Raw genomic sequence first — 27703 nt, 5'->3', positions numbered from 1 at the left:
CAGAATGCCCCCTGACTCACTATCAAGGGTGGCACTGAGATGGACTCCACAGGGGAAAAGGAACCGTGGCAGACCCAAAGAGACCTGGTGCCGAACCGTGGAGCGAGAACTCAAGACCAGAGGCCTCACCCTGCAAACCACCCCCATAACAGCAGCCGACAGACCAAAATGGTGCTCCCTTGCTGTCGCCTCAAGCACCAGACAGTGCAGAGAGGATTGATTGATATAAACATATATAGCACATAGGTCATGTGACAATTAATCAATTATTATATAGGTCTGGATTTTTTTTAAAAGTATACATAAATAGGATATAGAAGTGTATCAGTATATATAAAAAGGATATGGAAGTGTATCAATATACATTAACAGGATATGGCTATATTACTATACATCAACAGGATATAGCAGTGTATCAATATACATAAACAGGATATAGCAGTGTATCAATATACATGTACATCAACTGGATAAGGCAGTGTATCAATATACATAAACAGGTTATGGCAATGTATCAACATACATCAGCAGGTTATGGCAGTGTATCAATATAAATCATCATGTTATGGCAGTGTATCAATATACATCAACTGGATATGGCAGTGTATCAATATACATGAACAGGTTATGGCAGTGTATCAATATATATCAACTGGATATGGCAGTGTATCAATATACATCAACTGGATATGGCAGTGTATTAATATACATTAACTGGATATGGTAGTGTACCAGCAGTATACATAAACAGGTTATGGCAGTGTATCAATATAAATCATCATGTTATGGCAGTGTATCAATATACATCAACTGGATATGGCAGTGTATCAATATACATGAACAGGTTATGGCAGTGTATCAATATACATCAGCTGGATATGGCAGTGTATCAATATACATCAACTGAATATGGCAGTGTATCAATATACATCAACTGGATATGGTAGTGTATCAGCAGTATACATAAACAGGTTATGGCAGTGTATCAATACTCATCAACTGGATATGGCAGTGTACCAATATACATCAACTGGATATGGCAGTGTATCAATATACATCAACTGGATATGGCAGTGTATCAATATACATCAGCTGGATATGGTAGTGTATCAGCAGTATACATAAACAGGTTATGGCAGTGTATCAATATACATCAACTAGATATGGCAGTGTATAATATACATCAACTGGATATGGCAGTGTATCAATACATCAACTGGATATGGCAGTGTATCAATATGCATGAACTGGATATGGCAGTGTATCAATATACATGAACTGGATATGGCAGTGTATCAGTATATAAGGAAGAGTCAATGGTATGCAAATGAGGAAATTCTTGTTGTTGACAGTATACAAATATCATACAGACCACGGACCTAAAGGGAGAGAGCAAAAAGTAAATGTGTGCTGCCTCTGGAAACAGGTTTATCTAAATGACATTAAACAAAAACACATTATCTTAAAAACCAGTCTAACATTATCTTAAAAACCATTCTATATCAAATACATTGGAAATCATAAACTGAAATGAGCACATATTTTCAAATTTAGTGAGGGAAACAAAATTTACAAAAATATCAATTACAGAACATATATATACCCAAATAATGAAGCCTGTTTATGAACAAAATCCTAATGTTAAATGGTTTACAGATGTCATATGATGTGCTTAAACATGATAAAAATTATGTATTCTGACATTTCACGAGAAATCACTCTTATATCATCCCAATATGGTAAAACTCACCTTGCAAGGCAATCTGGAGATGCTTGTCAATTTTCTTATAATCCTCTGGTTCCCAGAAATCCTGCATGAATTTCCAAATAACTGGATCACATTGGATCATCTCTTCAACAACTGTGTTCTTTTTGATGAAATCTTTAAGTTCTTCTAAGATGTCTGCATGAAGGCCTTCCATGCTAATCCAGATGACATTTGTTTGATCATTTGTAACAACAATATGGACTAAACCATGACATTTTGACAGTGCCTCAGCTTGATACATCATCCATTCCTCAGTGGTAACAAAGAGCTGTTCTGACTCTGACAATGGAATGTTTGTCTCCCTGACCATTTTCTTCATCTGGACTGCAGCATATTGTGTATGGTCTGCTGGAATACAGTAGACAGACACATGGCCATTCACAGTACTAACATCCCAATCTACAATCAAGCCATTTGTTTCCATCTCTTTAATAATGTAATTTCTTGGGACACCTTCCTTAATGAACTGACTGAAATGTTCTGAGGAATCCTGGATTACAACTGGTTCATCAAATTTTCTGAGTTCTTCATAAATCTGCAATTTCGCACTATTTCTGTGTTCTGGAACACCACTCAGCACAATTTCTTCAGAAGGCTGTTCAAAACATACATCAAAGTCAGAGAACTGAGCTCTAAGCCTTTGAAAAATTCCATCCCTGTCAAGCAGACGTTTCTTTGCTGGAGACTTTAGGGGCAACATTTCTGTGCCAACCCTTCTAATGCGCTCAAGTTTCTCTCTTTTCTCCATTATTTCTTCATGAGCTGTTTTCACCTTATCATAAAACCCAATGAATTTTATGTAATCTTCAAATCTTTCCTCTACCAGCATGATCTCTTTACCCTTAATTATGGACTTAACAATATCTATGAAATCATCCCAAATGTCTGACTGACTGGATATTTGTTTAATCTGAAATGTAACAGATAAAAATGTATTGCAATGCTCTTCTGCATCTTTTCTCCATGAGGCTACAAGCTTCCTGCATCCTTTGACCTCTGGGTTTAAAAGACAAGTTACAAGCACAGCATCCTCTTGCAGCTCAATCGCAGCATGCATTTCCGCCATGGCCATTTGGACTGCTTCTATGGCTCTGGGAAAAGACTGCATATATCTCAAACATATTGGATTGACTTGGTGTACAAATGGTTCAGGGATATTTATTCTATGAATGGCAGTGTTCCAAGCTGTCCATTTCTTGAATTGGTAATACGGAGAAACATTCAATGGGATATTTTCTATTTTATGCTGTATGGCACATACTCGTTCAACAGCTGAAACAAGTAAAAGGAGTGTCATTAATTACAATATTCACAATTACTCAAATTTATTAAACTTCACACTTTCAAAGTAATAACATAAACAAAACAAGAAATTGAAGCCTTAAGCAAAGAGCAAAGTTCACTGGCACATATTTATTGAGACACAAGGCATTTGCATGTCAATGCCAAATTATCAATACTAAATGATCATGCAGAAAAATAAAGTATACCAGGCCACAGGGAGAGTTTTTCTTATATATGGGGATACAGTAATCCAGATGTATGTTCATACTGATTTTATGACTGTTAAACCAACATGATCCATGAAATTCACCTAAACATCATGGGACTTAATTGGCATTTAATCAAAATATCGGTAGTACATAAAAAGTGGATAATGACATTAGGAAACATTATTAAATAACATTATCTTAAAGTGTGATCTTGGCCATGAAGCAGGGGGTATGACTGAACACATGAGACACTGTCAAGACAAGAGATGTATAACTAAAGTTCCATTAAAGATATCTTCAACTATTAAAAAGTTCTACTAGTATATGGACATAAGGTTATGATTTATATTTTCCCTTGCCATGACATTAAACTTTTAGCAGGGTACATAGCTGTACCATGTGACACACTAATGATAATTTATAACTGCTTCAAGTTTAATTAAATTACAGTTCTTTAGCTGTTTAAAAATCATACTCTTGAAAAGAAGAAAGTCACAGCTACATTTTCCTTTGCTCTGACCTTCCTCTTGAGGAAGAAGGCATGGGTATAGAACGTGACACATTCTATAGCTACTAAATTACCAAGACTTAATTAAAATACCTTACTTTTTTCAAAAATCATGAAAATTTAGAAAAGTCACAGTCCAATATTTTATTTGCCATAATTTTAACCTTGAGGCAGTGGGTGGTTATGATTCAGTAAAACATCTTTACTTGTTTAAAAAATTATACTCCAAAAATGATACAAGTCACTGAATTGTATTTTTCCTTTTTAAAAATCTTTATTTAAGACAGGAGGCAACAGACTGACTATACATAATATATATAACTGGGTAAAATTTCATTAAATATAATATATATGAAGTGATTCAAAGATTATACTATAGTTGGGAAAGGTTTTGTGAAAATCTCTTGAACTATTACAAAGTTGTGAACCAGTAATTTAAAAATAAATGTTAATTCATGAATGGATTTTGTCATAACTTAATACACCCTACTTGAGATAGTTGTATAAACAGGTGTAAACAGTCAATGGAGTATGAAAAGAAGGATCAGATTAAAGTGACCTACTTATAGTATAGTGGTTTATTACTCCTCAAGAAGTATTCAGATCTAAGGTGACATGACTGAACAACAGATAAGGCACAAGAAATCTAAATTTAAATGTACACAGTGTACATAATCATTGGATCACAAAAGTGGGTTACAGTGACCAACTTATGATATTGTGGTGCAAGCACTCTATGAACATACAAGTTTTATGAGTGTATATTATGACCAGGATCTAAGACATAAACATGAAAGATGAAGATAATCAATGGAGCAAAAAATGTAGGTCATGGTATATAATGAATTGAGTCTAAGAAAATTACGTACATGTGCAGGATGTACACAAACACTTTAATATGACATGTGCTGGATGTACACAAATACGTTAATGTGACATGTGCTGGATGTACACAAACACGTTAATGTGACATGTGCTGGATGTACACAAACACTTTAGTATGACAAGAAGCTTACCTACATGTGCTGGATGTACACAAGCACTTTAATGTGACATGTGCTGGATGTACAAAATCACTTTAATATGACATGTGCTGGATGTACAAAATCACTTTAGTACAACATGTACTGGATGTACACAATCACTTTAGAATGACATGTGCTGGATGTACACAAGCACTTTGGTATGACATGTACTGGATGTACACAATCACTTTAGTACAACATATATTACTGGATGTACACAATCACTTTAGTATGACATGTGCTGGATGTACACAATCACTTTAGTACAACATATACTGGATGTACACAATCACTTTAGTATGACATGTGCTGGATGTACACAATCACTTTAGTACAACATATACTGGATGTACACAATCACTTTAGTATGACATGTACTGGATGTACACAATCACTTCAGAATGACATGTGCTGGATGTTCACAATCACTTTAGTATGACATGTACTTTATGTACACAATCACTTTAGTACAACATATACTGGATGTACACAATCACTTTAGTATGACATGTACTGGATGTGCACAATCACTTTAGAATGACATGTGCTGGATGTACACAATCACTTTAGTACAACATATACTGGATGTACACAATTACTTTAGTATGACATGTGCTGGATGTACACAATCACTTTAGTATGACATGTACTGGATGTACACAATCACTTTAGTATGACGTGCTGGATGTACACAATCACTTTAGTACAACATATACTGGATGTACACAATCACTTTAGAATGACATGTGCTGGATGTACACAATCACTTTAGTATGACATGTGCTGGATGTACACAATCACTTTAGTACAACATATACTGGATGTACACAATCACTTTAGAATGACATGTGCTGGATGTACACAATCACTTTAGAATGACATGTGCTGGATGTACACAATCACTTTAGTATGACATGTACTGGATGTACACAATCACTTTAGTATGACATGTGCTGGATGTACACAATCACTTTAGTACAACATATACTGGATGTACACAATCACTTTAGAATGACATGTGCTGGATGTACACAATCACTTTAGAATGACATGTGCTGGATGTACACAATCACTTTAGTATGACATGTACTGGATGTACACAATCACTTTAGTATGACATGTACTGGATGTACACAATCACTTTAGTATGACGTGCTGGATGTACACAATCACTTTAGTACAACATATACTGGATGTACACAATCACTTTAGAATGACATGTGCTGGATGTACACAATCACTTTAGTATGACATGTGCTGGATGTACACAATCACTTTAGTACAACATATACTGGATGTACACAATCACTTTAGAATGACATGTGCTGGATGTACACAATCACTTTAGAATGACATGTGCTGGATGTACACAAGCACTTTGGTATGACATGTACTGGATGTACACAATCACTTTAGTACAACATATATTACTGGATGTACACAATCACTTTAGTATGACATGTGCTGGATGTACACAATCACTTTAGTACAACATATACTGGATGTACACAATCACTTTAGTATGACATGTGCTGGATGTACACAATCACTTTAGTATGACATGTACTGGATGTACACAATCACTTTAGTATGACGTGCTGGATATACACAATCACTTTAGTACAACATATACTGGATGTACACAATCACTTTAGAATGACATGTGCTGGATGTACACAATCACTTTAGTATGACATGTGCTGGATGTACACAATCACTTTAGTACAACATATACTGGATGTACACAATCACTTTAGAATGACATGTGCTGGATGTACATAATCACTTTAGAATGACATGTGCTGGATGTACACAATCACTTTAGTATGACATGTACTGGATGTACACAATCACTTTAGTATGACATGTGCTGGATGTACACAATCACTTTAGTACAACATATACTGGATGTACACAATCACTTTAGTATGACATGTTCTGGATGTACACAATCACTTTAGTATGACATGTGCTGGATGTACACAATCACTTTAGTACAATATATACTGGATGTACACAATCGCTTTAGAATGACATGTGCTGGATGTACACAATCACTTTAGAATGACATGTGCTGGATGTACACAAGCACTTTAGTATGACATGTGCTGGATGTACAAAATCACTTTAATATGACATGTGCTGGATGTACAAAATCACTTTAGTACAACATGTACTGGATGTACACAATCACTTTAGAATGACATGTGCTGGATGTACCCAAACACTTAAGTATGGCAAGAAACTTACCTACATGTGCAGGATGTACCCAAACACTTTAGTATGACAAGAAACTTACCTACATGTGCTGGATGTACAAAGTACATAGTCACTTTAGTTGGACAAGAAACTTACTTACATATGTTGGATGTACAAAATCACTTTAGTATGACGTGTGCTGAATGTACACAATCACTTTAGAATGACATGTTGGATGTACACAATCACTTTAGAATGACATGTTGGATGTACACAATCACTTTAGTATGACATGTACTGGATGTACACAATCACTTTAATATGACAAGAAACTTACCTACATGTGCTGGATGTACAAAATCACTTTAGTATGACAAGAAACATACCTACATGTGCTGGATGTACAAAATCACTTTAGTATGACAAGAAACTTATCTACATGTGCTGTATGTACAAAATCACCTTAGTATGACAAGAAACTTAGCTACATGTGTTGGATGTACACAATCACTTTAGAATGACATGTGCTGGATGTACACAATCACTTTAGTATGACAAGAAACTTACCTACATGTGTTGTATGTACAAAATCACTTTAATATGATAAGAAACTTATCTACATGTGCTGGATGTACGCAATCACTTTAGTATGACAAGAAACATACCTACATGTGATGGATGCACAAAATCACTTTAATATGACAAGAAACTTACCTACATGTGCTGGATATACAAAATCACTTTAGTATGACATGTGCTGGATGTACAAAATCACTTTAGAATGACATGTTGGATGTATACAATCACTTTAGAATGACATGTTGGATGTACACAATCACTTTAGAATGACATGTGCTGGATGTACACAATCACTTTAGTATGACAAGAAACTTACCTACATGTGTTGTATGTACAAAATCACTTTAATATGATAAGAAACTTATCTACATGTGCTGGATGTACGCAATCACTTTAGTATGACAAGAAACATACCTACATGTGATGGATGCACAAAATCACTTTAATATGACAAGAAACTTACCTACATGTGCTGGATATACAAAATCACTTTAGTATGACATGTGCTGGATGTACAAAATCACTTTAATATGACAAGAAACTTACCTACATGTGCTGGATGTACAAAATCACTTTAATATGATAAGAAACGTACCTACATGTGCTGGATGTACAAAATCACTTTAGTATGACAAGAAACTTACCTACATGTGCTGTATGTACAAAATCACTTTAGTATGACAAACAGGTCAAAGTTCCAAAATTGTGGTATGATGGTATAGTAGTCATTATGTACATGTAAGGCTTTATGACTGTAAAAGCAGCCATACTTTGAAAACAAACTAAATACAAAATTATTATGTCTGCTAATGCCTGGGCTGTTGATGATTGCTTTGATACCAGGTTTACAGTATATTCTCTTCAGCACCAAAAAAGTCAATGACTGTCTTGGAACATTCAATCTTTTGTTTGCAAACAGTAACATCTATTATCAAACAATTCTGATTACACCATTTAGGGACATAATTTTCCTCAGAACATTTGCTGACATTTAATGTCTAACTCCCATTCACTTTCAACTAATAGTGTCTGAGTCAGAGAAAGCCAACCAATTATTAGATCACAGCAATAATTTTAGCTTAGATATAACAAAAACTAGGATGATCTAAAAACCTAGAGATATATAATGAAGAGGATGCTTTTAGAAAGCAAACATTTTAAATATAGTAATGTCATATTTATAATTAAATAATGTATACTAAAATTGTAAAAAAGCAGACCCATATCTACCACTGCACAATGTACTGACAGATCAAGGTCAATAATGTTCACATTAAATCATAAATAAACAACCCAGATCTACCAGTGGGTTATGACTGCAGATATATCTTTGGATTAAAATCACATGTTTGTACATATATTATTATGACAGATTTGTTAATGGATTATGAAAGCAAATATGTCCATGGATTATGACGGCAGTTCTGTAGTGTATGATGGATTGTGATGGCAGATATGTCAGTGGATTATGATTATAAATCTGAGTGTATGCTGTTTGTAGTTGGATGCGTGATGTCTGTAATTGGATTCATGCTGTCTGTAATTGGGTTCATGCTGTCTGTATCCTGTCTGTAATTGGGTTCATGCTGTCTGTAATTGGGAGCATCCTGTCTGTAATTGAGAGCATGCTGTTTGTAATTGGGTACATGCTGTATGTAATTGGATTCATGCTGTCTGTGATTGGGTGCATGCTGTCTAATTAAGTGCATGTTGTCTGCAATTAGATGCAGGCTGTCTGTAATTGGATTCATGCTGTCTGTGATTGGGTGCAGGTTGTCTGTAATTAAGTGCAGGTTGTCTGTAATTGGGTGCAGGCTGTCTGTATTTGGGTGCAGACTGTCTTTAATTGGGTGCAGGCTGTCTGTAATTTGGTGCATGCTATCTGTAATTGGGTGCATGCTGTCCAGACTTGGGTGCAGGCTGAATATACCAATAAATGCAGTAATTATTATCAAGCATCATGATTGCTTACCATTACTGAACCAGACTGGTCTACCAATAAATGCAGTAATTATTATCAAGCATCATGATTGCTTACCATTACTGAACCAGACTGGTCTACCAATAAATGCAGTAATTATTATCAACCATCATGATTGCTTACCATTACTGAACCAGACTGGTCTACCAATAAATGCAGTAATTATTATCAACCATCATGATTGCTTACCATTACTGTCTGTGAAGGTCATGATATAGCACCCATCTTCTGTTATCTTTATTCCATCCTCAACTAAGTCTGCACCACCATATGTTTTAGATTCAAAATGAAAGGTCAGAGTGTCAGTGCTGAACTCTTTGGGATCCTTTGTGGACACAATTATGCTTGTGGGTGGGGGAATATCAAACACTTCTACGAATTTTCCATGAAGAGTTTTCTTGGATACTTTATTTTGAAGATTTTCATGATCTGTAATCAAACATGATACAAATAAAATCAGTCCATGATTAAATCCACTATCATCTTAGTATTTTATATCCATTTCTCATCTATCCAAATATTAATCTACAGACAATATAAAAAATGATAGATAAATGGAAATATAAATGCTGTATGGATCCAATGTAGAATTGATGGAAAAGATGGATCATGGATAAAAATGTCTACTATATATACTCAGTTATAAGTCAGTTCAACTGCAAACTACATATACCTTGACTGGCTATCACATAAAGTGCCAGTAGATTTAGGTCTATGCAGTCTATTAGGAGTAATTAGTAGAACAAACAACATAGACCCTGGTATGTTGGAACATTATGTAATAACAGATCAGAGTCTATATTGTTTACAGTTGAACCCAACTTATAAGTGAATGTATATATATATATATATATATATATATATATATATATATATATATATATATATATATATATGTATATATATATATATGTACACAGACACACACACAGAGACCACTTGCATATATGAATGAGGCTTTATAAATAATGGCACACTAAAGTGTTAAACATGAAAGAAACTTTTACTTATATTATATACTGTAGAAATTTAAATTTACAAACTAACAATCTGCTGATCAGAATTTTAAGAAAATTCAATACATTTTCAAACCAAATAAGTTTGCAGAACTGTTTGAGTTAAAATTACACAATTGTTTCTTTCATTACTTACCAAAATTTATAACAGAAATTATTATTTCATTTATTAATAATTTATTTATCACATAGTTCACTTAATACAGAATATCTGATTAGTTCATATAAGCCAATGAAATCCTTGTGAAGTATTTTTATTATTCATTGGCTGTGACCATTGCAATTCTCCCTGACCTGCTTTCTGGAAAGACTTTATTTTACTGTTATTACTGTCAATATGCTGGCTATCTTTCCAGTAAGTAGCTGAATGGACACTGGGAAAAAGCAGGTGGCAACAACAAAAATGAGCAGTAGTGGTTATGTATGTCAGAATATGACCGTTTTACCGGACTTTGAATTCTCCAAATACAAAACTAAAACTCTAACGCTGGACATTCATCAAGCTAAACTGAAAATGTTGGAGAAGCAAGAATTTATCATGCTGTCTAACATGATTATAATGTGTCTATTCAGAGCAATGACCACCAGACTACTTCAGTGCAGGCAGTCCCCTTTACATAATTGTTTCCACATACTTTGCACCCCAAACCTAGGGGAAACATTGCTTTAAATGTCAGGTTCTGATAGAAATAAACAAACCCACTTTTCTTATGAAGAGAATGTTGACAAATGCTGGTCTCTCAAAAAGGTATCTAACCACAGTATTCTTCCAAATCAAATAATGAAAATCTTCAGTCACAAAAACATTCAAACTGGAAACACCTACAAAGCCATTTGTGAGCAATTCAGTCACAAAACATTCAAACTGGGAATCCCTATGGAGCCATATGAAAGCAATTCAGTCACAAAAACATTCAAACTAGGAATCTCTATGGAACCATGTAAAAGCAATTCAGTCACAAAAACATTCAAACTGGGAATCTGTACAGAGTCATATGAATGCAATTCAGTCACAAAAACATTCAAACTATGAATCCCTACAGAGCCATATGAAAGGAATTCAGTCACAAAAACAGTCAAACTGGGAATCCCTATGGAGCCATATGAAAGCAATTGTCACAAAAACATTCAAACTGGGAATCCCTATGGAGCCATGTGAAAGCAATTCAGTCACAAAAACATTCAAAATGGGAATCTGTACAGAGCCATATGAATGCAATTCAGTCACAAAAACATTCAAACTGGGAATCTCTACAGAGCCATATGAAAGCAATGCAGTCACAAAAACATTCAAACTGGGAATCCCCATGGAGCCATATGAAAGCAATTCAGTCAGAAAAACATTCAAACTGGGAATCTCTACAGAGCCATATGAATGCAATTCAGTCAGAAAAACATTCAAACTGTTTTCTCCACAGAGCCATATGAAAGCAATTCAGTCACAAAAAAAAGGAAACTGGGAATCCCTAGAGAGCCATATGAAAGCAACTTAGTCACAAAAACATTCAAACTAGGAATCCCTATGGAGCCATGTGAAAGCAATTCAGTCACAAAAACATTCAAACTGGGAATCCCTATGGAGCCATGTGAAAGCAATTCAGTCACAAAAACATTCAAACTGGGAATCTATACAGAGCCATATGAATGCAATTCAGACACAAAAACATTCAAACTGGGAATTCCTACAGAGCCATATGAAAGCAATTCAGTCACAAAAACAATCAAACTGGGAATCCCTATGGACCCATGGTAAAGCAATTCAGTCACAAAAACATTCAAATGAAAGCAATGCAGTCAGAAAAACATTAAAACTGGAATCCCTACAGAGCCATGTGAAAGCAATTCAGTCACAAATACATTCAAACTGGGAATCTGTTCAGAACCATATGAATGCAATTCAGTCACAAAAACATTCAAACTGGAAATCCCTACAGAGCCATATTGAAAGCAATTCAGTCAGAAAAACATTCAAACTGGGAATTTGTACAGAGCCATATGAAAGCAATTCAGTCACAAAAAATCATTAAAACTGGGAATCTGTACAGAGCCATATTGAAAGCAATTCAGTCACAAAAACATTCAAACTGGGAATCTCTACAGAGCCATATGAAAGCAATTCAGTCACAAAAAAATTCAAACTGGGAATCCGTACAGAGCCATATGAAAGCAATTCAGTCACAAAAACATTCAAACTGGGAATCCTGATGGAGCTATATGAAAGCAATTCAGTCACAAAAACATTCAAACTGGGAATCCCTACATAGCCATATGAAAGTACTTTTAGTCACAAAAGCATTTAAACTGTGAATCCCTACAGAGCCATATAAAAGTAATTTAGTCACAAAAACATTCAAACTGGGAATCCATATGGAGATATGTGAAAGCAATTCAGTCACAAAAACATTCAAACTGGGAATCCCTACATAGCCATATGAAAGCAATTCAGTCACAAAAACATTCAAACTGGGAACCCCTACAGAGCCATATGAAAGCAAGTCATAAAACCTTCAGATATAGTACTGTTTCTACACCTAGTAATCATCCCTTCAGACAAGTATCCAACACTAGAGTGACGTTTCTTCTGCCATATCCAAGACAGCATCTGTGGGGAAAGTCCATGGTGAAATCAAAGCCACCTCCAGCTCATCTAAGGGAACTATATGATATCACACAGGAATTTGCATCAGAAATCCAGCATTGATAAATGGTTTTCTCTGTATCCAATGTTCAGCTGATTGAAAGGGAAAAGGATAGTTGATGTCTGAATTGCAAGTTCTTCAAAAAAATCTACTTTTATTTATGATAGAGGATTCATTTGTGCAATATTACCTCATCTTGCACCTTGGACTATATTTTCATGTGCAATAATTTTAAAATCCTGCATCTGAGCCATGATTAAATTAAATAATCCAAATAATTTTTATTCTTCCCCAAATATTTTTTGCTTTAAATAAAAAATAGGCAATGAGCACAATCTTAAATGGGCACTGATTTAATACTGAATTCATCAACAAACTCATTGAATAATTTCAAGGTTTTGTAAGCCTTGGTGAGCAAAAGCTGGAAATGATTCAACTCATTTCATATATGCATTATTAAATCATTGCCCATTAAAAAAGTAAATTAATGACAATATTTCACATCAATAATATGTTTATATCTCTATACATTATCAGTTATGGAAGTTCCTACCTGGTTTACTGTCAAAAATGATAACAGCATTTTCTCTTCCAGGACCATAAACAATTTCCCTCAGGTTAGTATCCGATTTTCCCTCCATAAAATTCCACAGGTTATCATAACTTGTGCTTTCACTCAAACCAATTACCATAGTGTACCCTGGTTTTGAAGCAACCTAGAATTCAGAAGACTTTTTCTTATTTATGAGAAATATCTTTGTATAAAATTATGAATACTTGATTATGTGTTATTATCAATGAGCATATTCATCTACTATAAACCCAAGCCAGTTACTCTTAAAGTATAATTACATCTTGTGTGTATGATATAAATGTAAAACATTGCACTGTGGACTTCTAACTGTGGACTTTTAACTAAAGTTTATTAAATGAAAGGCTGAAATCTTGGAAAGACAAATTATATAGCTGTGAAAAGAGATGATTTTTACTGTGAAATTTTTTCATTACAGTTTAGTTTTCATTTAAAGAAAACAATAGTAAGTTCACATATTTTTTTAAATTACAGGTTTAATGCTACAAAAATTATTTACCTGTTTTGAGTTTGGTTGGGAATGTTTTGCTCCTGAAAACAGATAAAATAAAATCATTTGAAGATTGAGATGTTTTTATCTGTGGCAAATAAAAATGTTTACATCATTTTAAAACTGGTCATATACAAAGAAAATGGGTTGCAGTTATTGAAAAGTTCATGGATTAATAAAGCCTTTTATCACACCAAATCTTTAACAACAAAATTTATGTCAAAACTCAGAAATAAAAGTAGCATTGTTAACTATTTAAAGGAATATATAGAGGTTTTGTTTTAGCCTATGCCACTAGTAACTATTAACTAGTTTTGTTTTGGCCTATGCCACTAGTAACTATTAACTAGTTTTGTTTTGGCCTATGCCACTAGTAACTATTAACTAGTTTTGTTTTGGCCTATGCCACTAGTAACTATTAACTAGTTTTGTTTTGGCATATGCCACTAGTAACTATTAACTAGTTTTGTTTGTTTTGGCCTATGCCACTAGTAACTATTAACTAGTTTTGTTTTGGCTTATGCCACTAGTAACTATTAACTAGTTTTGTTTTGGCATATTCCACTAGTAACTATTAACTAGTTTTGTTTTGGCATATGCCACTAGTAACTATTAACTAGTTTTGTTTTGGCATATGCCACTAGTAACTATTAACTAGTTTTGTTTTGGCCTATGCCACTAGTAACTATTAACTAGTTTTGTTTTGGCCTATGCCACTAGTAACTATTAACTAGTTTGTTTTGGCCTATGCCACTAGTAACTATTAACTAGTTTTGTTTTGGCCAGGGCCACTATTAACTAGTTTTGTTTTAGCCTAGACCACTAGTAAGTATTAACTAGTTTTGTGTGGCATAGGCCACTATTAACTATCTTTTGAAGTATTTATAGCAAAAAGAAAACTTTGATTTCAAGAGATAGAAACAAATAAAGGATTAATAATGATGGCTGTCCAAATGCAGATTACCTAACTTTTCACTGTATATTTACTATTGGGTTTATCAAGACACTTTTTACACAGAATAAACCAGAGCAAAGCATCAGTAAAGATATTCATATAAATATCAAGATAAATTACTAATATGTCTGAATTCCTTGATGTTGTAGTGATTAGGTTTCTAAAAAGAAATCACTGCATCATGCCTTGAAAGCATATAAAATGCTTTAAACTTGGAGAAAACAAAAGAAAATTGTATAAATCATGCAATTATAAATGCAAAATCTCTAAGTAACTATAATTGCAAATACTATAACTTGTTATAGATAAGTCAAGAAAGGCAAGAGGAAAACTGGTTCTGGTTACCTTTCCCATAATTTTGTTCCTCCTTTCCAACAGCAGGTTGTGGATTACTGCCAACATCATCTTGACATTGTCCAATGATACTCTTGCTTTTTATTGAAGCATATTGTTCTGACGATGTTATGTCTTTCTTTTCCTTGTCTCTTTTAGCAGTGGCATCCTCATTTTTATTCCTGTAAGTTGAAGCTTTTGGTGCCCCTGATGTCATGGCTCTATTCCTGGGTTTTGGGGTGGGTTTATTTCGCTCATCCTTTGCATCTTCTATTTCTTTCTTCTCCTGTGTTTCTTGTTCTTTTTGTTTTCTGTTGGGTTCTGCATGTTTGATCTGGCCTGAAGCCTGTCCTTCTATAACATGCAATCTTTTTTGGTTTTGTTGATGTTGCAACTTCTGTTGTTGTTGTTGTTTCTGCTGTTGTTGTTCTTGTTGTTGGTCATGTTGATTTTGATTTTCAGTGGTCTTATTTGTCTCTCCACTCTGAGTTTCTTTGGATGCAAAATGTGATGGTCCAGGCAATGATCCCCCAGCAGTCATCCTTGAGAGGTCTCCTTGCATGCCTGGGAGAATCTCATGACCATATTCAGGATAGATTGGCATCCAATGTGACCAATGTTGTGCATGTGGCGTTTGTGGTTGATCCCATTGCTGCAGCCCCCTAGGTGTTTGTTCACAGAGTTCTGATTGCCTTGTTGCTTGCCCATCTTTGCCTGCACTCCATTGTTGATGTTCATATGCACCACAACCCCAGTTTTGATGACTATCAGATGTCGATGGCATCTGCATATCATCCTCATATCCATGTGATTTCCTGTGTCCAGTGGCACCTTGGGCTCCAGACAGATGTTTATATTGATGCCATGTTGGCAATGATGGTTCTTCTTGCTGGTTTTGCAAATGTTGCCATTGTTGGACATGTACCTGATCAGGCAGTGAACACTGCATGCTATGGGGTCTCTTTTTTGCTGACTGATCTGAAGATCTCTTTGTAAGTTGTGATGATTGTACTTCTGGCTTATATGTCTTCATCAATACCAGACTCTTTGGTTGAGATTTAGGTGGACGAGTGATCTCAGGTGACTCCAACATTTCTTCCTCCAGTCTAACACTTTTCAAATCCTCCATTAAAGCATTGCTTTTTTGTGATAGTGTGGGTGGTCTGGAATCTCCAAGCAATTCATCCTCTACATTTTCTGATCTCACAGGCTCTGTTATAATAACTGAACTTTTTGGTGGCAGTGGAGGCAGGATTAATCCCATTTCGTTTGGCAATCTACTCTCACTGTGATTATACTTGTGAGTTTCACATAGATTTAAAGGTGTCACTGAAACAATAGATTGCCTCTTTTGGGATTCTTCATACATAAACTGTTCCATTGATTCTGCTTCTTTTCCAACTTCCAGAAGATATTTATCTGTTTTCTTTGGAGCTCTATCTCCTGTAACAAACAGAGACTGAATCTCACTTTTATTTGGTTCTTGCTTGTGCTTTCTGATGGATGGTTTGGGCAGAAGAGGAGGTGGCTTCTTTTTCTGATTTTTCTCACTTTTATTTGGTTCTTGCTTGTGCTTTCTGATGGATGGTTTGGGCAGAAGAGGCGGTGGCTTCTTTTTCTGATTTTTCTGCTGTACTTCTGCTGGTAATGTCTGTGACAAGTCCAAACAAGCTTCCTTTCTGGGACTTTCAGAAATGGGTAGTTGTGTCATTTTGGCATCTTTAGAACTTGCTGCAATTTTCTCAATATTTGCAATATTCTTATAAATAGGACCAGAATCCTCAAATGACTCAGCAACAGTTTTAATAGACTTTACAAAACAAGCTGATGAAGGAATTTGTGTCACTTTTTGAAAACTTGTTTCTGGCTCTCCCATCTCATCATTTACAACAAGGGACACATCTGAACTGGGCTCAGCATCCACGATGACAAAACTTTTCTGCATAGATAAGGAAGTTTTAACTATGTTTTCTTTAAAAAATGTCTGCACATTTTATATGATACATTCGTAAGTGTGAAAGAGTTGCTGTCTCTGTGAATTTATTTCACTACAGTGAGTAATTCATTTTGAGAACATAGAAATGTTTTTACATAATGTTTTCTTCAAATTACAGATTTTATGATAAAATATCAAGTGAAAAATGTTTACCTGCTCTGAAATTGTATGGTTACTCATTGCTCCTGAAAATAGACAAAAGAAAATACTTTCTAGTTTTACTTAGTGTGACAAATACAAATGTTCATGTTGTTGTAAAAAATGTCATGCATAAATAAAAACAAAAGCAACTGTAGTCATTGTAAAGTTCATGAATTAATAAAACCTTTTAACACACCAAACCTTTCCAACACAATTTATTTCACAATCCAATAATATAAAATAGCAGTGTTAATTATTTAAAGGAATATGAAGGGTTCTTTGGTCTAGATCATAATTACTTAACTTTTTAATATTAATAGCAATGAGAAAAACTTATAACAAGAGGTACAGTCAGATACAAGAAATTACTCCTGATGATTGCCCACATGTGATTACCTTAACTTTTCACAGCTTGTTAGTTATTGTTTTTTTATCAACACTTTGTTTACACTGATCACGTGAAAGGAGTATATCTATAAAGTTATTCAAAACATTATCTTTATGAATTACTAAAAGGTCTGAATTCCTGGATTTTCAAGTCATTATGTTACTGCAAAGAAAACACAGCATAATTCCTTGAAAGCATACAAGAATGTTTTAAACATTGAGAAAACAGAAAGAAATTGTATAAATCTATCAACTGTCCATTTAAACTCCTGATGGCCTAAAATGATACATTTATTTTACAAAAGTATGTTAATGAAAAGAAAGGGAAAACTGGTTGGGGGAGGGGGTTGTTAAACAATTTGCTTGTCCTATTGTAGTTCCTCTTTTCTTGTGGCAGGTTGGGGGACCACTTATAAACACTATCTTGACATTCTCTAACAATATACAGGCATTTTCTTAAAGCATTTTGTTTTTGAGATGTTATATCTTTCTTTTCCTTGTCTTTTTAGCAGTGGCATCCTCAATTTTCTTCCTGTCAGTTGAAAATTTTGATATCATTGATATCTGATGTTTCTGCTGGACTTCTGCTGATGACTGCTTTGACAAGCCCATATTTGCTTCTCTTGTGGCATTTCAGGAATGGGTAGTTGAGTCATTTTGACATCTTTAAGTTTGGTACAGTTCCCTTCTTGTTCCCAGTATTCTCACTGTTCAGATCAGGTTCAATGAATGACTCAGTAAAACTTTCTAAAATGCTATTCAAAACTTTCTGATGAAGGAATTCCTTTCTGGTTTACCTTTTTGATCGTTCACCACAAGAGACACATCTGAACTGGATTCAGGATCCAGGATGGCAAAACTCAATGGACAGATATGGATGCATCAATAATCTGGTATGTCATCTCTCTTTCATTTGCTTCCACTGCGAATCCTTTGTCAACGTTAACCTGTATACCTTCCATGTGAGATGACTGCATCTCATAATCATCCATGTTAACTTTATCAGTCACATTTTCATCCACTGCTTCAATCAGATCTACTTTATAATATAATTTCATTTTTGAATCATCTCTATTGTCAAAAGAACCAGTCTCTTGTACTTTTAGGTCTTCAATATTATTATATGAATCTCTTCAGCTGAACTGTCTGTGTCCAAAGAATGCAAAACTGTTTCTCCACTCTGACCTGAAGGCAGGTCCTATATTTTCTTCAAACACCTCCAGTTCTTTCTCAACTATTTTTTTCTTCATCTTTTCCTATGTAAAACTCTTATAAGTTAGATTTTGCTATAAGTAGTTAACTTTCCAGATTGAATAGACTCATTACTACTGACCTTATCTGTTGACTCAGAGCTGTAAATTAGTTCTGAACCTGATCATCAGTCTCACTGTTGTCTGCTGTTTTGTATCTTTCATCATCACTGCTGTCACTTTCCATTCTAATATGGCTTCTTAAGTGACTTCTTAAGTCATTTCTATTACAAAAATCTGTTAAAATGCTAAATTCTGACAGACTACTGGAATATTGTTAAGTGTGCAAGCAAATTTTACACCCATATGAGTCGAACATATTATGCAGATAGAGCATAAACAATTTGTGCAAAACTAACTTGAATTGAGTGAAAAATCAAATAATGTCATCACAGGACACACAAAAATAGGAATACTAAATCACACATTTTACACAAGTGGCTTCTATACAACTGCAATAATAAACTTGGTAAGATTTGGCAATTAGATGATGTACAGACCAACAGACTGAAGAAAATAAAGTTATCCCCAATGTACTTGACAGACAACAGTAAAATTCAGACCTAGTCAAAGACTTCTTCATCTAAAGTCTCATTGCCAATTTAGTTTCAATTCATGAAATCCTTCAAAGAGTACTGAGCAGAAACTGAAAGAGGGTCATAACTCAATAAAAAATCTTGCCAAATAGTCAAAATCAAAAATGGCCTATGTTTTTATACTGTAAAGCCTCATAAAAATTTAGCTTTAATTTATTAAGTCCTTCAAACATTAGTGAATGGAAACAAAGTTGAAGGTAAAGTTCTGAGTAAAAATGGGCAAGAACTAAGTAAACATTCTGCCTGAAAACAGTGAAAATCAAACCTGAACTAAGACTATACCAAATTTTATTTTTGTTCATAAAGTCCTTCAAAATGCTACTGCATAAAAACAAAATTCATGACAGGCAGTGATGCCTAAAGGACATTGGCAATAATATGTTTCATTCTTATGGCAGTGACATAAAAATGAAGATGCTAAAGGGCAATAATTCTAACAAAAATAGATACCAGCAAAATACGCATTACAAAGGCATTTTCTAAGTAAACCATGGCTACCAACCAAATGATGGAAACAACAAGGCCAGGACCTGCATGTTAAGCCCTTGATAAAACCATTGTTGTTAAACATGTGACCTTAACCCCAAGGTCTCAGTGTTATCAATGTTATGTGAGCCTGTAAAAGAATGAATTGTCTTAGCTTCATAATTATTCACCCCAAAAATGAACAAAATCCATAAATGTGCTGAGAAAATATAAGCAATACGAAAAACAATTTTAAAAAAATTTTATGCAAATTTTCTTGGACAGTGAGTCTGACCCGAAGGTCAAAAGGTCAAGCTAGCTTGTTGCAGAATAAACTTTCATAGCTTCATAAGGAATTATTCCAATTATCAGTCAAATCAATGAAGGGTTTGAAAATAAAGTAAAACATTTCAAGACTAATTAACTTTTAAAAAAATGAAATCCTATAAAAAAACATTTTTCTTGTAACAAAATATTTTCCAACTTTACTTTCAATAAAAAGAAATATTACATCAACTGAAACCCCCATACTATGAAAACTAACACATATTTTGTCTCAGGTTTTAGTTTTTTTGCTAAAATGAACCCCATAGAACCAAAATGTATGCAAAATGTGGTCAGCTGGCTGCCAGATCCCAGTGTGTAAAGATTATAATAAAGATTCAGTGGTTGTGCAAATCGGAGGAGATTATGCTTTCTTACCAACCATGCGACTATGATATTACACAACTAAATCATCTCCAGTCAACTGACTAGAACCTAAAATATCACCCATACCCTCACCTTAGATATCAGTGCCAACAAAGACCAACCCAAAAATAATTTTGCAAAAATGTTCTCTTATATTTGTTGGCTAGTAACAATTTATCAAATTAAGTAAATGTATATAAAAGTACAAATGCATGTGTTGAATGAAAATTAGTGTAAATTTACATTATAAATATCCATGAAAAACAAGATAAATATGTTACTAAAAGATAAAGTATTCACTAATAAATATACTCATTATGTTATAACTAAGGGGACATAACTGATTTCATCTAATTTTAGGTGAATTTAGGAACCACAGTAATAGGAAGAAAGAAAAATAAACCTAAGCTTAAATTTTTACTTGGCACCATTGGTTTTCAATTTTGAGAGGTTTCAATCTATAGCCAAACGAAAAACATTTAAAAATACAAACTTTACAGAACATTATTTCACTGTCAAGCCAACATCTAATGGGCATGCAACTCTGCTTCATGCAAATTATTTCATAATTTCATAATGATTCATACTAAGTATGAACAAAATCCATCAAAGACTTTATGAAATACATGAATTATAATTAAAACCTTTAAAAACTTGTTGATGATGACACTGACATTGCCAGAAAGTTGATTACTATGTCTCACTTGCCAACTAACAACAGGCTCAACAGACCTAAGGATAATAGACATTGCTACTCTTGTTGCAAGGATACAGAATGCAAAACTGATCATTTAAAACAAAGAAATTCAACTGAAACTACACAGAAATACACAATACTCTAGTGAGCCTAATTATTACACATGGAATGCTATTTAAATATTTGAAATAGTCTATAAAATGTGCATGTAGCGAAAGTCTTGACTGGACCAAACAGTGTCAAAAAGGGATAAAATCATGTATACCAAATGGACCACAAACATATACCAAACAGTTACTGAGATCTGCAGGTTACAAATAAAACATTGATACACTAATGTGTTTATAAGTGAATACTGCCTTTTTTCCATTTACAGCACTCACTCAACTGCAAACAACATTGGACCAGATATGCTGTCTTGGCAACACAGGACCACATGTACTGTCTTGATAGCACTAGACCAGATCTGCTGTTTCAACAGCACAGGACAAGATCTACTATACAAATGGTACTAGTAACTAGACTATATTTACTGTCTCAACAGCACTAGACCAGATCTGCTGTCTCAACAGTGCTTGACCAGATCTGCTGTATCAACAGCACAGGACAAGATCTACTATCCAAATGGTACTAGACTATATCTGCTGTCTCAACAGCACTAGACCAGGTCTGCATTCTCACCAGCACTGAACCAGATTAGTTGTCTCAATATCATTAGACTAGATCTGCTATCTCAATATCACTGGACTAGATCTGCCATTTCAACAGTACTGGACCAGATCTGCTGTCTCAACAGCATTGGACTTTATCTGCTGTAATTGCTATGAGGTTCCTGCAATTAAATAAAATAAGGATTCCATCAAATGAAATGATCTTCCACAGCACAAAAATAATCTATAGAAAAAAATAATGTCTTTCTCTATCCCCATGCTTTTTATTTGATTGTCTTACAAAGAAACACTGTAAACAAATGCAAGTCACCTTTGATTTTAGCTTCGTCAGCAATACAAGAAACAATCAGCAAACTACACCTATTAGCCTTTTAATATTTGGCTTCATTAATGTGCTGTGTTTATTTCACAGCTTAATGGATAAACAAATCACAGAAAATTCAAATAATGATATCATGTGATCAATATCCAGCTGGCCAGAGACAGCACAGACCAAAACCTTTGATCTTTCAAACATGACCGCCAAACACAAAAAATTTTCCGGGTGTCTCTCTCTGTCTCTCTCTCTGTCTCTGTCTGTCTGTCTCTCTCTTTCTGTCTGTCTGTCTCTGTCTCTCTCTCTCTCTCTCTGTGTTAAGGGATAATTGTATAGTTTCTACGGCGTGAACTGGTTACGGTACGGAAACCTAACGATGAGAAACTATTCAGATGTGCGGTCGATAGATATTTGGCATGTTTTGAGATCTGTGGTCTTGCATTGATTCCAGTAAAATTTGTGTATAGAATGGACATGTCTGGATTTCTAATTTACAAGTGAAGTTGTATGGAAGTCTTTGGAAATTTGGGGTAAATAAATGATTTCTAGCAGGAATCGCACCAGGGTTTGACACTGCTCGGTCAAGCAAAGTCCCTGGCTTGTAACAATATAACTGTAATATATAACATATTGCTTATCGACAGAAAGCTACCCTGAAAAGAAAAATTTGGCATCATTCGTCCGTAACTTATTAATTAGTCTGGATGTGGGGTGAACAGTTGATAAATAAAGCTGTTGGGAACATAAAAGGTTTTCTTATCTTTAGTTCAACAAGGGCTATCTGACCATTTTATTCCAAAGAATCAGTGAATCTGCAAGAACTAAATTATATGGAAATTTGTCACAAAACATTAGCTATAAGGAGTGTTTAAATATAGTTACAGTGACAAAATTTAGAAATCCCTTTCAGAAAAATAAAGATATTTGCCCACACGTTACATGTTGAGTCAGGGAAATGGAGGAAACCACATAGGATCCCACTAGATCAAAGAATCTGTCATATTTGCAGCGTGCTGGAACATGAGTATGACTTTGTTCTAGAATGCCAGTGTTATTTGCCTTTAGGAAAGAAGTATGTAAACTTTTATTTTTGAAGAGGCCTGAATATGCAGAATTTATTAAATTACTCAATTCCACTAAAACTACTGCAATTAGAAATCTGGGAAATTAAAATTCATAGAGCACTAATTAAATGTAATAATATCATGAATACTACATAAAGTTACATTCCCATTTTCATTGTTTAATACATGTGCTATGTCATATTTCATGTATAATGTGCTGATGATACTATTAAGTAAAGCATGTTAAATAATGCTTATATATTGTTGACACCTTTTGTGTATTCTCCCCAAGGAGATTGTACGGACGCTCACATATGTGATTCAACAAGTATTTTCTGGAGTATTTTACAATTCACAAGCAAATAAAGGTGTTAAATTCTTATGTCGTATCATGTACCATGTACACATGAAGATATATATATATATATATATATATATATATATATATATATATATATATATATATATATATATAGTGTTGTATATTTGATTTAATTGTATCTGATTTAATACATATTTATTTCAATTTAATTGTTTGTCAGTTTTAAATTATTTTGTTTCATTACATGATAATGTAATGTAAATTTATTCACTAGAGATGATACTTTTTTAGAAAAGAGTTTGACCTTGACTGTTAGTTTATAAACACCAGGTGTTGATCTAAATCCTGACTTTGTTTCAGAATTTGTAGCAACCTTTGTAAACAAGTTCTATTTTATTTTAAAATGATTGGTTGTTTCCAAGGTCATGATGGGACCTTTTCTTTAAGATATAAACAATTTGTTTTAATTTTTTTATTTCTTAGAGTAAAAATGATTGGTTTTCCTCAGGGTCACACTGGGTAAACGTGAGTTGTAACAAGTACTTGCTTCTATAAATTTCTAGAAGATGATCATGTGACCGTTGTTTACATTTTAGAAAGCCCACATAACCCATGTTTTTGGAGAATTAATCAGTAGAAGTTGGGCCGTTAAACTGTTCGTTGTATGTTGTGCTGTTTGGAGTTATTTCATATTACTTGGTTTGGAGTTATTTCAAATTACTTGTGATTCAAATGGATTAATTCTGTTATTTTTCTGGAAAGCAAGTGTGCTCATGTAATATTGTGGAGCAAGGACAGTTTTTTTAAAATAAAAATGTATTCAGCTCCCAGAAACCGGAGTGATAATTTTTATTTCTACAAGGAACTGTAGGCTTTAACACTACATATTGTAGCATACGTCATCGTCTTCCATCTTGGATTCTTCGTCGGGATTCGAACGTGAAATCAGTAGAACATGGTTATTAAGACTACTAATATTTTATTCTTGGATTGGTTTTGGATTTGATTCTGTAAAACCGTAAGTTCATTTTTTTCTTTCATTTTTTTACAGATTTTTCCAGGGAAATAAATTATTGTATTTTTAAGAGCTTGTTGTTTTCACTCTTTCTTGTGTTTCTGTTTATTCGAGCCTAAACAAGTGACATCAGAATAAAAAAAACAAGTGACATTAGAATATATATATATATATATATATATATATATATATATATATATATATATATATATATATGTGTGTGTGTATATATATATATATATATATATATATATATATATATATATATATATATATATATATACATATATATACATATCTATACACATATATATATACATATATGTATACACATATATATATGCACATATATATACATATATGTATACACATATATACATATATATATATATATATATATATATATATATATATATATATATATATATACACACACACACACATATATATATATATATATATATATATATATATATATATATATATATATATACACTATCACTACGTGAACATATCTCAATCTACCCACTGCAAATTTTACCTGGAATTTCAAAAGCGGGCAGATTGGGAACTTACCTTAAGACGGTATTATGTGAGTGGTCGTAAATTATTCAATTTCAGGTATATCTGGAACAGTGCCAGAAGAAATATGATAACTTTCCAAGGTGTGACAACATTACCCACGACACTCAACCCTGAGTGGAGCCCTCTTTGATCGAAGGGGGTGGGGGGGGCAGAAGGGGAGCTTGAGGAATTTCCTATAAACAAACATAAAACATAAAAACAAAATTAATAGGGCTTTAAAGAAAACACAAACATTGGAATGTCTGGTTACATGAAACACTCAAATCAACCCCAAATATACATTTGATATGGGTAATGTACACATTATATGTTCTTGTATCTATTATATATTACAAAAAAATAAGCATTTGCTGGCAAAATAATGTTAAAGGTTGATTTTCAGTTATTTTAGTTCACATAAGATGGTCAATTATAAATTTCTGCCAAAATCAGGATAAACTAGATTTGGGCTATCATCTTTGGAATTATTTTTAAACCAATCTAATTTTCTATTTTTACAAAAAAGAAAATTGTATTAATAGCCTTGAAAAACATTTGAAAATTTCATTGGTCACACCATGATGACGGACTTTAAACACAATCAAACAATAACATATATAAATTGACCCATGACTTTTTTATTTTTTATGCAAATCGTGTTTCTCTTGCATTATAATATTGAATTTATTAAATAAATATTGTGCAAGGAATTATTGATGAGCAACGTATTATTAAAACGTACTTTACTGTTACCTTTGAATATTTATCTTGTGAGCAAAATCTCTTAATTAGTAAACCAACGTATTTTATTTGTATTCTAATCTTCGAAAATCTAGCAAACATTAACAAGCATACATATCTCATTTCAAGCACATATTAAACGCAACAAAAAAAGTCTCTTTTTAAGTCTAACTAGTTCCCATGGCCAAAAATCACGACAGTTAGTAAACGAATTTCCAAGTTTTTTGTAGAGATTTCAAGTTTCGTCTGACTGTATTGTGTATGCAATGTGTTCGAAGTGGTTTCACGGAAAGTGTCAATGTATTAGGCCTGATGAACTTTTTGAATGGTCTGTTCTTGAACTGGATTACGATAGTGTTTCCAAAATCGTTGACTCAACGGATTTACTATTTGATGTTTATGCACCGTTTGAAGCATGTAAACGTTACAAAACACGACATTTTAGATTGTCAGCAAATAATCATCGATCTATATCAATGTTTCAATATTTGGAGAACATTCTTCCACACCACAAGGTTTTTCCACCCCTTATAAATTTTGCGAAGTACATCATTCTAGATTCCTTACATGTGTGTTCAAGATGCTATAAATATATTTTAGATCGTCAGCAAACAGTTATGAAGAGATATCAATTTTACCATCCTTATTAATAATCTAACTTCATTTAAAACAAGCAGCTAGAATTATTACAAGAAACGACTATCCATCGTTATTTTACATTGGTTACCTTTTAATTATTAGGTAAAGTACACTCAAGCTAGTTTTTGAAGAAAAAAATTTGCGCGACTTAACGCATATCAATAATACACATGAGCATGTTAAAAAAAGCACAACCGAACTATGCTATGCAAAGAAAATCTTAACCATCTACTACTGCAGCTTATCTACTTTTCTATTTTTGTATAATATATACTACCTAAACACATATTTTGTATGCTACGCGTATCAAAGATAGATTTGGGGTAGATGGATTTGGGTATTACGTGCAACAGTCGTAATCAGAAAGAGCTCAAGCGAACTTCGCTGCTGTTATTCGTACTTATATAAAACTTTAAAAAAAATTATCATATGATCTATTGAAAATTATCTTTCTCCTTTCTCTCTTTCAGCTATTCTATTACATGTAAATTTTAGCAAGAGATGAACTGTACAACTCGACGCCTGCAACGAAAGTATACTACAAGGTACTCCAAAACGAAAAAACAACCTT

General features: G+C 33.6%; 1 protein-coding gene across 1 annotated transcript in view; it reads right to left on the bottom strand.

The window, feature by feature from the left end:
• LOC149795354 (protein mono-ADP-ribosyltransferase PARP14-like) overlaps positions 1 to 25936 on the bottom strand; it is a 137511-nt gene extending 111575 nt beyond the window's left edge. Inside the window, exons 1-7 of the mRNA XM_089963782.1 lie at positions 25765 to 25936; positions 17728 to 17759; positions 15591 to 17517; positions 14300 to 14331; positions 13762 to 13924; positions 9743 to 9982; positions 1751 to 3040 (exon numbers count right to left, since the gene is read on the bottom strand). Coding sequence (XP_089819908.1) covers positions 1751 to 3040; positions 9743 to 9982; positions 13762 to 13924; positions 14300 to 14331; positions 15591 to 17517; positions 17728 to 17754 — 3679 coding nt within the window. The 5' untranslated portion in view covers positions 17755 to 17759; positions 25765 to 25936. The remainder of the gene's footprint in view (positions 1 to 1750; positions 3041 to 9742; positions 9983 to 13761; positions 13925 to 14299; positions 14332 to 15590; positions 17518 to 17727; positions 17760 to 25764) is intronic.
• Positions 25937 to 27703: the final 1767 nt, after the last annotated feature.

This window comes from Sinohyriopsis cumingii, chromosome 7 (assembly GCF_028554795.1).
Source record: "Sinohyriopsis cumingii isolate HCF-2022 chromosome 7, ASM2855479v2, whole genome shotgun sequence".
NCBI classification, from domain to species: Eukaryota; Metazoa; Mollusca; class Bivalvia; order Unionida; family Unionidae; genus Sinohyriopsis; species Sinohyriopsis cumingii.
Note: the sequence above shows the minus strand (reverse complement) of the source record. Positions and strands in the feature narration are given on the sequence as shown.